Source organism: Pelodiscus sinensis, chromosome 1 (assembly GCF_049634645.1).
Source record: "Pelodiscus sinensis isolate JC-2024 chromosome 1, ASM4963464v1, whole genome shotgun sequence".
Taxonomy (NCBI): domain Eukaryota; kingdom Metazoa; phylum Chordata; order Testudines; family Trionychidae; genus Pelodiscus; species Pelodiscus sinensis.
In genome coordinates this window covers 326,036,535-326,052,225 of record NC_134711.1, presented here as the reverse complement: position 1 = coordinate 326,052,225, position 15,691 = coordinate 326,036,535, and the positions used below count along the sequence as shown (strand labels likewise).

The 15,691-nt window shown below is 47.2% G+C and overlaps 1 protein-coding gene across 7 annotated transcripts in view; it reads right to left on the bottom strand.

The window, feature by feature from the left end:
- The window catches only part of STIM1 (stromal interaction molecule 1), a 187,900-nt gene that overhangs the window by 42,061 nt on the left and 130,148 nt on the right, over nucleotides 1-15,691 (bottom strand). For all 7 annotated transcript variants that reach the window (XM_075919691.1, XM_075919693.1, XM_075919692.1 and 4 more), the window contains one exon: nucleotides 1,767-1,944. In XM_075919691.1, coding sequence (XP_075775806.1) covers nucleotides 1,767-1,944 — 178 coding nt within the window. The remainder of the gene's footprint in view (nucleotides 1-1,766; nucleotides 1,945-15,691) is intronic.

Sequence of the window (15,691 nt, the reverse complement as noted above, 5' to 3'; positions counted from 1 at the left end):
AACAAAGTTTTAGCTGCTTGAAGCTTGGCCTTTGGGGAAGGGAGTTTGTTATAAAAAGAGGGAGCCAGGTGATTAAGAACAACAAAAGACTGATCATTCAAGTAACTGAAGGATCATTAGACCCTCATGAAAACATTCCCAGGTACTTAAAAGATGGGGGGGGAGAGGGGGGGAAGAGTAGGAATGAGTGTTGTGCTGCTGGGATTTGCATTTGGGTTTGTTCTGTTAAACATATAAATGTTCTTGGAAAAAGGATAAAATTATAATTTTATGAGATGGTAAAATTTGCAGATACTACAAAATTACTCAAAATAGTTAAGTCCAAAGCTGGTTGCAAAGAATTACAAAAGGACCTCACAAAACTGGGAGACTGAGCAACACCAGGGCAGATGGAATTCAGTGTTGATAAGTGCTAAGTAATGCACATAGAAAAATATAATCCTAACTATACATACAAAAATGGTGGGGTCTAAATTAGCTGTTACCATTCAAGAAAGAGATCTTGGATTCATTGTGGATAGTTCCCTGAAAACATCTGCTCAATATACAAGGGCAGTCTGAAAACTAAAAAAACTAACAGAATACCGGGAATCATTAGGAAAGGAATAGATTGGGATCGGCAACCTTTCAGAATTGGCGTGCCAAGATTTAACTTATTCACTTCTATTTACAGATCTGCGTGCCCCAAACCTGAGTCCCCGTGGGTGCAATGCCCCGAAGGGCCCCGAGCACCCACCTGAGTCTTCCGTGTGCAGGGCCCTAAGCCCCAGTGGTGCTGGGCATGGCACAGCCTAACCTGCTGCCGGGGAAAAGGGAGGGTACCGACTGCTCATGCACCACAAGAGATCATCCTGCCTGGCCGGGCCTCCGCGCAGCCCAATCTGCAGCCTGCCCCACGGGAGCCACTGAGCCACGAGGCTCCAGCAGCAGCGCAGGCTCCCCACATGCCACTCAAAATCATCTTGCTTTCCACTTCTGGTATGCGTGCCATACATTGCCGACCCCTGGACTAGATGGTAAAACAGAAAACCTCATATTGCCTGTATATAAAGTCACGGGATGCCCACATCTTGAATACTGTGTGCAGATTTGGTCACTCTGTCTAAAAAAGATCTATTGGATTTGGAGAAGGTACAGAAAGGGCAACAGAAATGATTAGCGGTAAGGGACAGCTTCCATATGAGGACAGATTAACAAGACTGGGACTTTTCAGCTTGGAAAAAAAAATGACCAGGGGCGGGGGATATGTTAGAGGGCTAGAAAATCATGAATGGTGCAGAAAAATAGCATGAGAAAATGTTATTTACTCCTTCACTAATATAACACAAGAAGCATTCAAAGACTGCGCAGCTGGCTAGCAGGTGTGCTACAATGACCTACAGGTGTTCATGGCCAGGGCTGTTGATTTGTATATGTCTTTAGATACTGGCTAAGCAGTTCTGCAGGCAAGGACCTGGGAATTACAGTGGACAAGAAGCTGGATACGAGTTAATAGTGTGCCCTTGTTGTCAAAAAAGCTTATAGCCTATTGGGCTCCACTAGTAGAGAGCAACGCCAGCAGGTCAAAGGAAGAGCCAGGTTTGGGTGATCTGTGCATGCGCAGATCGCCCGACAGCACGGCTGGCGAGTGGGGCTCACCGCAGTTTGGCGAGCCTTGTTCATGGCCGATACCCCACAACATTAGAAGTGGATTGCTCCTGGTTTAATCCAAACTAACAGTGGAGCTCTAAGCTTTGTCTGGAGGTGGGTGGCTAAGTAGGACTCACCTTTCTTGAAGGTCGTGCAGACTCTGCTCTGCTCTGTGAAGCCCTTCTAGGTCCTTCATCATCCTTTTCAGGTGCTCCTTCGAGTAGCGGTTCTGGATGTAGGCAAACCAGCAGCCCCCCACTCCAATGACAATGGACACCACCAACATGAAATCCTTTAGGTGGTTATGACGAGTTACTGGGGGGGAAAGAAAATACAAATATACAGCTTAATTCAAAGAGGATCTGATTTGTTCTGGTGGCGGTGGCTGCTTTTAGTACCATAGGGAAAAAAGCTAAAGCCACTAGAATGAACGATGGACCTAAAAACACATCAGGCGGGGAAGACTGATGTTTGCCCACAGCTATCAATCCCCTTCACCAGAAGAGACACCTACCTTCCTTAACAGGCTATCCCAAACTAAAGCTGGTGAGAAGGCTTGCATGTGGTCTACAGCCCGTTTGTTTGTGGCCCGCAGTGCGGTTTGGGTTTACATGGGGCTCAACACGTGACCCGCAGGTGGGACCCTTTGAACAAGGCCTGCACTGGGAACACGCTCGACAACGGCGAGTCAATATAATGGTCGTCTGCTGCTATGTGTTTTAGTAGTTAAATTTCTGCCCTGTCATTGCTCATTAAAAGTGCAGTCATATGGGTGGAAATTGGGTAAATATTGCATTTTATTAACATCAGCAGAACTGACTTAAATGGGCCTGCGTGTTGTGTACTCTTGCCTTAATCTGTATTCATGCCCATCAGTGTGAAAGAATCTATTTGCGTATATTTGCATGTATATGCAACCACTCTTAAGTTGCAGCCCTCAGCATGGGCTGAGAGTATCATTGTGGCCCCCAGGGCTTCCAAAGTTGAGTAGCCCTGATCTACAATGATGTAAGAACCCTTAACTGAATGAGTCATATCCCCGCTACTTCAAGACTGTTGCTCTGTCAACCACTATGACAGCTGCACTCAAGCCCAAGCAAGCACAGGAGAGATGGGAAGAAATCACACTTTGATGAGGGGAGCTGGCTATGGAACAAACTTGCAGAGAAAATCAGACAAATATGGAGTCTGATTATCTTCAGGGAATGCTGCAAAATCTTCATATAGAAAAAAGCCTCTATTTTAATAGTCATACTCGACCCTGACTCCTCTTCCTGGCCAATAAAAAAGGGTCATAATAATAAAATCTAAATCCCACTCCACTCCAAAAAAGTCAACTCCAGGAATAGGGTTTGGTTTTTTTTCATATTTGTTGCTGGCAGCACCTACTGAGTATAAAATGGTTTGACTTTTCCAATAACATAGATGTGTCACTGAAAACTGTCCTTATCATGAAGTCATTGTTGGCAATTGCCAGTTGGCCCTTTTGGGTCACAGTGCTTGTGTCTGAGACAAAGTCCCTGCATATGGAGCTCTGAAGATGGGATTTGAGGGCAGGAGGGGACACTGCCATGTCACAGACTTGCAGCGATCACATAGTCCTCTGTTATTAAGCTGGTTGCACCTAATCAGTAATAACTCTGAGGAGCAATAAGACATCTGGAATAAAGCCATACACTCATAGACACTCAGCACTACAGACTTCCGCTGCCTCAGCATATTGTTGTAAGCAGAATTTTTACCTAAAAAATGGAGAAGTGCCGGAAGGGCCATGAAGTCCACTTGGGAGTTTGCTATTGCTATTGATTTTAAAGGGAATGGACTTAGACTCTACAGAGATGGGGGCAGCATAAACCCCAAGATAAATAAACTGTGCTTCTGTTTTCTCTCAGCTCTGGGTTAACATCCACACAGCTTGTTACCCCTGTCAAAAAAAGCTACTAGACTGGTTTGACGTGACTTGTTCTTGACAAATCCATGCTGTTACTTATCACCTTACTGTCTTCTAGGTGTTGGCAAGCTGAATGCTTAATTATTTGCTCCATTGTCTGTCTTGGTATTGAAGTTAAGATGATAGGTGTTTAAGTTCCTGGGGTTGCCCTTATTTCCCTTTTTTTATAGATTGGGACTATATTCCCCATTTCCCAGCCTTCTGGAATCTCTCCTGTCTTCCAGGCCTTTTCAAAGAGAACTGTTCATGGCTCAGATATCTCTTCTACCAGCACCTTGAGTATTCTAGTGTGTCTTTCATCAGGATTTGGTCACTTGAAGACATCTAATTTGTCTAAAGGAATTTTTAACTTGTTCTTTTCCTGTTTTAGCTTCTGATTGTGCCCATTTTCACTGGCATTCACTATGTTAGCCCTTTAATAGCTACCAACCTTCTGGTGAAACCCAAAATGAAAAAGTCATTTAGCACCTCTATCATTTCCATGTTTTTGGTTATTGTTTTGTTCCTGTTATGATATGGGACCACACCAAAGAGGTACAAAATGATCATCTAAAAACAAATTCCATCTAAGAGAACTATGACCTCTATAACGACTGCACAGAAGATTAAAATGCCAGCGAGCCAGCCCCCTTCCCTCAGCATGGATCTGATCCAAAGCCAGCTGAAGTAATTGGGGTTTTTGCATCAGGCCCTACATGGCTGAACAAAGACAGAAGTGTGAGCAAGTGAACGAGTAGGAGCTGAGCAGCCCAGCGCTACACTCAAGTCAACTCTGCGAGAGCCAGCTTGGCTGAGTCAGGGCTGCTGAGCAGAACCACACGGGTCAGTTCACTTGGCAACTGCAAAAAGTAAAATCAAGAGAAACATCCCAGAAATCAATAACCGAGAGGAGTGCCTCTCTTTACCTAAAATGGTAGCATTCTGAAGAATTTACATAACTCCTCATTCGTCAAGAGGAGAGGCAATCCTGAGCATGCAGGGCACTTCCAATGCACTTGGAGTAATCAGCCCATTTCAGGATCCGGCAATAAGAGTGGCTGAGCTCCAAAGAGGCATAAGAGGCCTACAAGCAAGGCAGGGGTGATCATTTCAGTTGTGTAAAGCATTCTCACAGCTCCCTCAAAGTCAGTAACTGTCTCTTTGCGGGGAGGAGGGGTCAGATGATATCCCCTGCTCTTTCTTCCTTCACGAGTGAAGCAGCCCGCACCTCAGTAGTCATGTAAGCGGACTCCCAAAGCTGTGCTCCTTCTCACAGGCCAAACCCTTTAGTAGGTGCTCTTCCACTCACGGTTCTACAGGTGTGGACAAGATGCACTGGTATTAGATACTTCTCTTAACACAGGGAGCCTCATCAAATAAGTGTCCGACTCCTCCTAGTCCTGCCAATGGCAATAGCTGTGACAAGGAGAAGTGGTTCGGGCTTCTAGTTCCCTATTCTATCCAGCAGAGAAAGGTATAACTGGATCCCATGGCTAGAAGTTGAAGCTAGACACATTCTGACTGGAAACAAGGCATAATTTTTATAAGGTGAAGGTAATTAACCATTGGCACAACCTACTAGGGGTAGCAGTGGTTTCTCATCATTGACAGTTGGATGCTTCTCCAAAAGCTCTGCTCTAGAGGTTATTTTGGGGAAGTTCTCTGGCCTGTGTTCTGGAGAAGGTCAGACTAGAACAAGATGAACAGAATGGTCCCTTCGGGCCTTGGAATCGACGAGTCTATGGAATTATTACACAGCCATTGCTCGTGTCGCAGTATGGCTCAGTCCCTGATGGGGAGCTAGCGATTCCTAGAAGATTACTGTGATTTATGTTGCAAAGAAGCCTCTGCAGGACTCAACCCCCACCACAGCCCTATTTTGAGGGCACGAGTGGTACATACGCTGTGGGCTGGACAGAGCTCAAAGTCCCATTTTCATTTCCATCCTTTCCTGGAGATTTAGGCAAAGATATGGGAAGGTGAAAAGAGGCCCTTACCTGTCACAGCGTACTATAAAACCCCATCCAGGTTTAAGTTTTACCAGCTTTGGGTTTTGGATCCATGCAATAGGAGTAACAGGTACCTTCAAAGGCCTACTACAATGCTGCATTTCCCCAAGAAATGTACATTATGTCTTTGTGAAGTTGGCTCCTTTCCCCAGAGCAGCATATGCTGGTACCTCCTGTTTGCTGTGGTAATGACTCTGCAGCAGGGTGTGGAATATTTACATTTCCTATTCTCTCTCCTGAACAAAGAGAAATGAATGGCTGGCTGGTTAGCCCTCTGCACGTGACTTCTCCACCAGTCCTGCCCATCTTGCTCAGACTTGTGCACTCTCTACAGCTCCCCCCGCCACAATAAACTCCATCATAGCTGCTGCTAAGGTGTGTGCCTGCGCGTGGTGAGGGAGCCACCAGGGTGGGGGGCTAGGACCAGCTGCAGCCACGTGGCAGGTGGGGAGGCCTGCTCTGGTGGCCAGGGCTTCCACATGGCCTGTTCTGGCAACTGGGGCCAAAAATGGGACCTGCCACATGGCGGGAGGAGGAGCCAGTGTCTGCTCCACTAGCTAGGAACGGGACATGCCACATGGCGGGAGTCTGCTCCAACGGCCGGGAACGTACGTACGTGCACGTGTACATGTTAATGAATCAGGTGCCACACATCCAAACCAGCACACATGACCTTAATATTGGTGCACAAGCCAAAACACATTCTGCTCATGGTTGGAAAATCTCAGCGAGAACACTGACCATCACACACGTATATTTCTAATTCAGTTTGGCCCCAGTGGGAGTGATGATTGGGTAAAGTGAATCCAGATTTCTCTTTCCTTTAATGTATCAGAAATAAATATCCGATTATTTCAAGAAGTTAATGGGTGTGTTTTTATTTTGGTCCTGGGGTTCTAACAACAGGCTTCGACTGTGCCAGGTAAGAGATGGAAATATTGCAATTCCAAGTTGCCCTTTTCATTTGTTCACATATCTTTCTGTTTGACATTTGGCACCACCACATTCCACCAAGACGCAAGCCTATAAAAACATGCCATTTATAGTATTCTGTCAGATACAGTAATTACTTGTTTAACACGTGTCCGCTTAACACGTTTTTGCAATAGCACGATTTTTTTTAGGGAACGTTTTTTGAACAACACAATAATCAAGTGTGGCAGTATAAGTTGGTGAAAACAGTGGTAATACGCATGAGAGGCTGAATACACGTGGTCACAGTGCTCCTCCGCTCACTCACGTGTTTATCTTTGTGTTTTAACAAACTGCAGCGACTTGTGTTGCTAGTTATCTTGTGTAGCTAGATATCTAATGTTGACGTTGACGATCCAGCACCAACAAAAAATTGATTTGGCCACCACCACATGAAATGCAACCCCCAACTTTTCCATTATTTTTAATGGGAAAATTGACCCTGCACAGCACGTTTTCATTTAGCACGAACATTTTCTGAAACGCATCTATAGTGTTAAATGAGGAATCACTGTATAAGGTACAGTACAGATAGCAAGATTTACATATACAAAGGTGGCAAAGGGAAAAGAACAGCAATGCACAAGACATTACAGATCTCTGGAATGAAAAGTTTAGCAGACATGACACTGGCACGAAACAGGATAGAAATGGATTAACACAATCTATTCCTAACCAGGATGTGCATGCTTTACCTCCTGGAATGCATCTGTGCCCTTGATGTATCCAGCACGGACTGAAAGATGTGAAACAGATAGGCTAGTCAGAAGGACATAAGAAATGCTGCACTATCCTTTCCCAATGAAACCCAAGGATTAGGGAAAGTATGGGGAGATGCGCAGATCAGAGCTGAAGTCCCCACAGCTCAGGATTGTTCTCATACTGTCAAGAAACAACAAATGGTCTGGTAGCACTTTAGAGGCTAACAAAACATATAGATGGGATCATGAGCTTTCGGGGCACAGCCCACTTCTTCAGATGACTGGAATGTTGGATGTCTAGAACCAAAAATAAGGAAGGAGGGGAGAGGGGGTCTTTAAAGTGCTACCAGACTATTTGTTGTTTAAGTTTATCCTGTACAGACTAACTCGGCCACCTCTCTGAAGCTGTCAAGAAACAGTCAGTTATAAGCCAGAAAGACAGCCCTTGGCTTGAAGGAATGGCAAAAGGTTGATACATTTCTCATTTTACAGTGGTTTGAGCCATTACGAAGGGACGTGTGTGTGCTTGCGAAAGAACCAAGGCAGGGGCATTATGTACTCCATTTACTGATATCTTCATGCCCCTACTGGGATCCAGCGTAGTCAACAGACTTTTACACGTCCTGTCTCCTGACTCTCACTGACTCCCTGCACCAGGCACAGCAGACGAGGGTGCTGGAATTGACAAGCCAGCTGCAGACACTGATAGGGGACCAAAACACGATGAGCTGCTGATTAAAGGAAGTGGAAGAGGAGGATGTTGGCCAGCCCACAGAGACGAGAGAGATGAAGACCTTAATGATTCAATATTCGGTGTTTATTCTGGGAATCAGTAGGTTTTGTAAGCTCTAGATATCAATGCACCTCTGGGAAACAGCACACGTGGGACCCTCCAACTCAGCTAAGCATGATTGAGAACAAGGACTGCAAACCCTGACCCTCTCTGCCAGGTGCTGAGATCAGGTCCAATCAGTGGATGCTAACTTCAGTGGTCAAACTTCCCCTTCCACGGCACACAAGAAACAGGTCAGCAATTCAGTTAGAATCCGGGCAGCACGAGAAAAAGCCAAATGAGCCCAGCTCACTCCTGCTTACACGCCTGTGGACCTGGAAATCATGGCTCTCAGATTAAGCATTAGCAGCCCATGGAAAGGCCTGTGTAGCTTCATCTGAGAACTACCTCGTCCAGCCCCGTGTGCATGCACGCAGTAAGAAGCCGACAGGCCGAAGCAGACAGGGAACGCGACAAAGAAAGCAGCACACATCAATGAGTAGGCTGAGTTGCCTGAATGGCAGCACCAACTGGGAGGCTCCAAGAATGTTCAACATAGTGAAAGCTCGCAAAAGGCTTCAGGCCAAGAAAAGAAGCCACCCCGGGCAGCAACTGTTCTGCCCTGTCAGAAGTGGAGAAAATGAATGAAAGGTGAGAGGGTCACAGTGAACCTTAGCAGACAAACTGAGAAAATAACATTTCAGCCTCTGGGGAACACGCAAAATACTGCTGAATCTCCCCCGGCCCTGGAGGCCTGAGTTAGAAATCACAGCAAACCAGGCTCAAGTAATCCACCTGTGTTCAGTTTCCATGGTCTTGCAACCCAAAGTATGAATGAGAAAGACAGGAACACACTTTGGGAGAGGTGGGGGGGGGGGACATTATGCATAATCACAGAAAGCAGTATTCAGTTTGCTGCCGTGACCACCAAAAGGAATATCAGTATTAGATCTCGCTTATTTCTTATATAAATAAATGCCAAATGAGTAATGGAGGTGGCTGGAACAAAATGAAAAGTGATACCACCAGCAGTTGTTGACTTGGGAGCAAACTTTTCACTTTGGCTATAACCTCATCTGTTCAATCTTTTCTGCAGTGCAATACGTTACAGACCTTTGCTCCCAGTGGTCCTTGTCTATTTACTTTAGTGCCAATGATAAACCTTCACTCTGCTGGAAATGAAGCTACATTAACCTGATAGGATCATCCTTATCAGAGAGAATGAGTAATGATTTCTGGAGTTACTCCCATATGCTGCGACTGATGTTTGTGGTAGGGAAGCGTGATGGGGGCGCATTCGCCACACCGGCCCTGAGGGGGTATTTCAGCTCAGGCAGGCCTAATTAACAAATGAAGCAGCAAGTCGGGGAGGGGTGTAGGCTACCTGGAGGCCACTAATCAGAAGGAAGCACAGCTGGACAGGAACAAGAGGGGCCTGTTGTAATGAAGTGGGGACTGTATTCACTCTGTTTTGTATTCACTCCATTTGTTTTGTTGTGTTGTATGGGATTCTACTATCCTATGCTGTTCTGGGGGGGGGGGGGGGGAGAGAGAGTGTGTGTGTGTGTGTGCGCGTGCCTGAGTTTCCCTAGGCACCGCAACACTATCTGGATGAGGAGGGGAAGGCTGGGCACGACTTTCTGTGGAAGCATGTGCAGTCTCTCAGTCCTGAGGACCAGGTGGCAGCAGATAACACCTTGGACAAGGGAAGCAGGACAAAGGAGGGGACAGGGTAGCCTAGAAGGCTGAGACCAGTTGCTGGGTGCGTGAGTTTAGTTTTTGGCTGGCTTGGGTGGCCGGGGAGGGGCCCAAAGCCCTGGCTCTGAACCCCCTTATCCCTAAGATGGATTGTACTGACTGCTCCTGGTTCCTGTAACAACAAGTCTGTGCTACACTGTGTCCCTGTCAACGAATAAACCTGTTTACTTGATGGCTGAGAGTCATGTCTGACTGCAGTTGGGGTGCAGGGCCTGGAGACTCCCACACTATGACACCTGTACAAATCCCAAAAGCTTCAAGTAGCTGGGGGAGGGGGGGGGGGCCTACAGGGAAAGAGGCCTGAGAGGAGGGAGAGCAGGCTGGCAAACCCAAAGAGAGAGGGACCCAGTTATATAGGAAGAAGTCCAGAGAAACAGCAGCATCAAGGGCTAGAACTGTACAGGTCTTGGCTGGGCTCCATGACCGCATGTAAAAAGACAAACATGGCGAGCATATGGAAAATGGCACAAGGAATGGATATGAAGAATATGTGCTATCCGTGCTGAGATCACCTAATGAAAACTGGTACTGGTATTTTCAACGTGTTAGAAACCACATGTCTTTGGGTAAAACTACAGCTGTATTCCCCATTGGGCAAACAGCTGGGAGTGAGGGAAGGATAATTATACAAAAGAGACCACAAAACTGCAAATACTGATTTTGCCTCTTTCACGGCACCTCCTCATCCTGGGAACAGGGAGAAAATATGGACCCTGAAGGCAGCAGGTTAGTGGCCAGCGGACTGAAAGCAGGCGTTACTGCCACTAGTCCGACACTATCACCGACACGGAAGCTGTGAGCATGGATGCAAATTACAACGCTGTGGCTCCTACTGGGAAAGATGGAGCAGGAACATGCTGGGCATTTATCATGAGAAGAAAGAGACTGGCAAAACTCCTTCCATTATACATGACCGATGGCTCTTGAGGACTATAATGTTAAGCTCCTACAGCAGCCCTTCCCCCCCCCTTCTTCCCCAGCCCCACGTCCCCTTGTTTAAAACTCAAACTGTAGCAGCAGGAAAGAGATGCCACTGAAGAGCATTATGAGCAATGGACAATGAGAACATGGCAATGAGAACATGGCCCTGAGATTTACAGAACACCCTACCTGAGTGTTTCTCAGGTCTGCTCGACACTACGCACCTGTATCAGTAGAACTACAGCACCAGTGATATGAAAAATCCATACCCCCGAGCGACACAATTCTACCAATGTAACCCCCATGTTGGCAGGAGAGCTTCTCTTGCCAATAACATAGGTACCACCTACCTCTCAGGGAGGTGGGTGAGCTATGCCAATAGGAGAGCTCTCTGCCATCAGCTTACAGAGTCGTCAATTAAAGTTTGATGGCGGTGCAACTGCATCGGTGCCAAGCAGGGATGTAATAGTGCAATCGATTAACTGATAAGCAAACGCTTATCGGTTAATGCTATAGACTACATGCATTCCCCCACCCCCAGTACATTTTTTACCAGGCTGGCCAGCAGCCTGGCTCAGTCCTGGCTCATGCCAAGTCCAGGACCTACCCCCGCTGCGGCTATGCATTTAAAGTGTACTAGAAGCCAGGCAGGGAGGCAGGCAGCTCGGCTCAGTTCCAGCTTGCCCCAGATCCAGGAGCTCACCCCCCAGACAGGGGCTGTGCCACCCCTTTCTGCTGCCTCTGTATCAGAGGCAGCAGCATGGGGTGACAGGCAGCCAGTCTGCGAGGGAAATTGTTTTTTAAACTGGCTTCCCTCATGGACCAGCTCCCTCCTGGCACCCTAAGCAGAGGGCTCCTCTAGAGTGGGGCCAGAGGGTACTGGCTACCAGCCCCAGCCCCGGGGGCTACAGAATAGTTGAGTAACCAGTAAGAATTCATGAGGTTAATCAAGTATTCAATTAACCGATATTTAACATCCTTAGTGCTGAGGTAGCTGCTGAAGTGTAGACCTGCTCTCAAAGGCTTCTGGTCAGAAGCCCCAGCTGAATGGACTGGCTTTCCGCATGTTGCCCAGGGGCAGGGACGCTCATACGCCACGCGCCCGGGGCCAGCACAGCCCATGTACTATGCGCCCAAGGGTGGGGCCGCCCATGCATCACGTGCCCGGGGGTGGGGCTGGCCCCGATCACTCGGCGGGCGCACAGAAATGGCCCGGAGGGCACCATGACGCCCGCAGGCACCGCGTTGGGGACCACTGTGCTGACCCAAGCGAGGAAGGCCATCAGGCTGCACCATTCGTGGCCTTGAGGCTGGGCTGAGTGTCATGGTGGCCAAAAGGAGAAGCTTGGAGCGTAGGCAGCTGGCTGAGCCTGCAGCCACACACACACAGCCTGATCCTAAATGCAATAAGAGAAACTGAATGGCTCCTTTGCAAGAGGCCTGCTCATAGGCCCAGGGGTACAGCAGCACCCTCTGGCATGAAGTGGCTTTCATTCTATACAGGGTTTACAGTTTGGTTCAGTGGCTCTCAGCACCCCATTATAAACACCATTCCAGCCCCCTGGATCTGTATGTGATGAAAACAGTTTTAGGCAATGCTGGAGTATGAATATGTAAAGAAGAGTATGGAAATAATTTCACATTCATGACTTTTAGATGCAGAACCAGGATCCAGGTCAAGACTGTGCCACACATCAACTCCCTGCACATTCAAATACCTTTCCAAGACTGGCAAGCACTAACGAGAACCTCCCCTTGCTAGATTTTCTTGAAGCTGACAAAACTCTTCCTCTTCGGGGTCACACTAACCTGCCTCCACCTCCATCTCCTGCTTCTCCCCGGGTACCCACTGTCCGTTTAGTTCAGTCAACCTAGTGAACCCAGCGGGCCTGCAGGAGGCTGGATGACAGGCCACAAAGCCTGATCAGTGGGAAGAGTCAGCAAACCAGCTCTAGGGCCAGCAGCAGTTCGGTGGCTGCCCCAGGTGATTGCCCATGGCTGAGATAGCTCTTGCCTCTGCCTTGGACCCATCTTTGCTCCTGCCCTCCCTCACTCCAGGTGACCCCGTTCTGGCCCTCGGCTCCGATTCCTGACTCCTAACACTGGCTCTGACCCTGGTCTCCTGTTCTTGGCTACCAACTTCATCTCCAACCAGTGAGCTCAACTGCCCATGGCCTGGTCTCTGACACCAGTAATGCAATCCTCCATAAACCAAGTTTGATCCGCATGGAAGAATTTAATCAGACATTTACATATTCACTCACACAGTCAGTAAAATCATTCAGATTACTATTGACCCTAACTCCCATGCAGGGCAGATAACCACAACATCCTCTTCCCAAGAAGTGCAACGTACTAAATTCTGGCACGCCTCTGCGGGTACCTAGCCTTTTATCTAATGTTCGGAGAACAAAACTGCAAGGCAGAATTTTCACATCTATTCTACTTTCCACCCACACTCGATTACTGAATCCTTCTCCTTTTCAGTTTCCTTCCACCATTCTTGAGAACTACTTTCCTAGTAATTTTCCATCACCGATGCCTTGCCAGCCAAACAGGCTAGACTCCTCTTAGTCTGAGGCTGTGTATGTTGTACCAGTGAAGTACCTAGTTCACTGGCCCCACCCTGGCTGTGTATCTTTCATCTGTGAATGATCTTATATTTCCAGCTTCCAAGAATCTTTAGCATCTGACAGGAGTCCTGCTTTTTCAGTCAGATACTCTCCAAAAGAGAAGACACCAGGAAAATTAAGAGGTAGCAAAGGGCCATTTCGGTTTCTATAATCTCTTCCTTGCTTCACTGTGGTTGCCACAGGAAGGAGAACTGAAGCTACCCATCTGATCTCCCCAAGTTAATTCCAGCAAAGGAGAATGAGTGTGAGTCACTGCTTGTCATGGCAGTAACTCAAAGGATCACAAATCAAAGACCTAGCCCCCAGGGCAGGCATAAGACTGTACCTTTGAAGCCTGTGAGTTAGTTTACCCTCCTGTGTCCTGTTTCAACGTCAACATTTATACACAGGACAGTAACTGTGTCACTGTGATCAAACGCTGTGGAAAAAAATCAACCCTGAGACATTGACGTTTTTAATCCCAAGCTCTGTGACCCCTTGGGCGGCCCAACCAGTCTGTGGATAGAAGCCATGCTCTCCAGCCGGGCTCCACAGAGAAGGGCTTTATAAGGGTAAAGGAAGAAGTGCAAGGGGGAGGAAAGCAGGGGAAACTAGAGATGTAACAAGCTTTGATGAAATGCATGTTCACTGCTATTTGCCATGACTCGTGTAATTTCCCCTAGTGATCCATGGCAAAACCACTCACTTGTTCACACACATGCAGACACTAAGCACATTGGTTTATTTTGAAATCAGTTAAGTGGGGTTTTCTTGACAGCCATTTCAGTAAGCTCCTTTCTCCAGTGATGTACAGTGCACTTCTCTCTTCTCTACTGTGGAAAAACTCTCTTAATTCAGCAATTAGCAGGGTCTGAATTTTGCAGTGGATTGTTGTTTCGATTCGGAGCAGCTCCCCGAATGCATTTTGTTGTACTCCATACAGTATTGAACAGCTGATGAGAACAATCATTTAACACAGCTGGAAAGAAACACGTAAGTGTGAAATGGGGAACAGTACTGAGAAACCAGAGGGCTGGTCACGCATGCAAATTGAAGATTCCACGATGGTAGGGATCAGTCATCACTGAATACCTAAATCAAACGGCCCTCGTTCTACCGGCCAGCATAGGTTATCTGACATAAGCATAACCCAGTGCAGTGGTGCAGAATACTTCCGTGGCAAATTTCCCTCCTCACGCTTCTTACAGCACTTTCCTTCCATGGCTCTCAATGCAATTTGCAAAAATTAAGGAATTAAGACTCACCCTCCCAGTGCCCATTTTACAGATGAGAAACTCAGTGATTCACTGAAGGTCACACATGCCACTCTGTGGCAGAGAAAGGGCTGCAATCCAAGTCTCCTGGTGCCACCTGCTAGGGCAAGCCTGGGCAATAATATTTGATGGGGGCTGCTCCATGATTTTGGGGTCACGCTACTCCATGGGGGGTGTAGGGTGTGGGATGGAGGCTAGGTTCTGAAGGGAGCTCGGGGTAGGGGTGCATATTGGCAGGCATATCTCCAAATATGAGTATTAGCTCCCTGTACATGGGAATTGCATTTGCTTCAATTTAAGTTACACAGTACCTGTGCAATAATACTGTGTACCACTCAGGGCTTGGCTACGTGGTGAAACTGATCCCAAACAGCTATTCTGGAACAACAATTATTTTATTGCACAATAATGACTCTGCTTTGGGAATGCACAAAATATTCCAGAACAGACCATGCACATGGGAAGCTGCTATGGAACAGCTTGTTCAACAATGACTATTCCGGTCAATTTCCCTCCATAGGGCATAAGAAACAAAGCATGGTATAATTTACAAGCAGCTGGTCATGAAGCAGATCTTCCAGTTTCTTAGGTATTTTCTGAAATTCTGCTTATACATCAGAGCCTTCACTAACTGATTTCTTGCATTTCCCTGTCTAGGTCTCCCCCCCCCCCCATTGCCTTTTTCAAAGCCTACTCAATTCTGGGCTGGAACACGGTTAGATCAGCATCTCTCATCAGAGTTGGCAGCTTTCCATTGATTACCAGCCAAGGCTTGTGTTTACTCTAACACACTCCTACATATACACAGTGCTGTTAAGGTGACCCGTTGGGGTGTTGTATCACCATGGCAGCGTAGTGAGATCATCTTCCTACTCTCAGATTCCATCTCTCTCTTTACTTGAGCGTCCCAGAATGTTTCGTGATTCTGCATCCAGGCTGCAGAATGCTCGGTGGAAGAAGGAAGACTGTGTTTCCATTTCTCCTTTGCAGATTTCTGCATCTCCAGCACAGAGCTTTTGTGCCAATTGACTAGGACTCACTCTCACTGGTTTCTTCCTCATTTGCAAAGTGTGAACCAGTAGACTTTGTTCTGTACTGCAACTGCATCTTGCT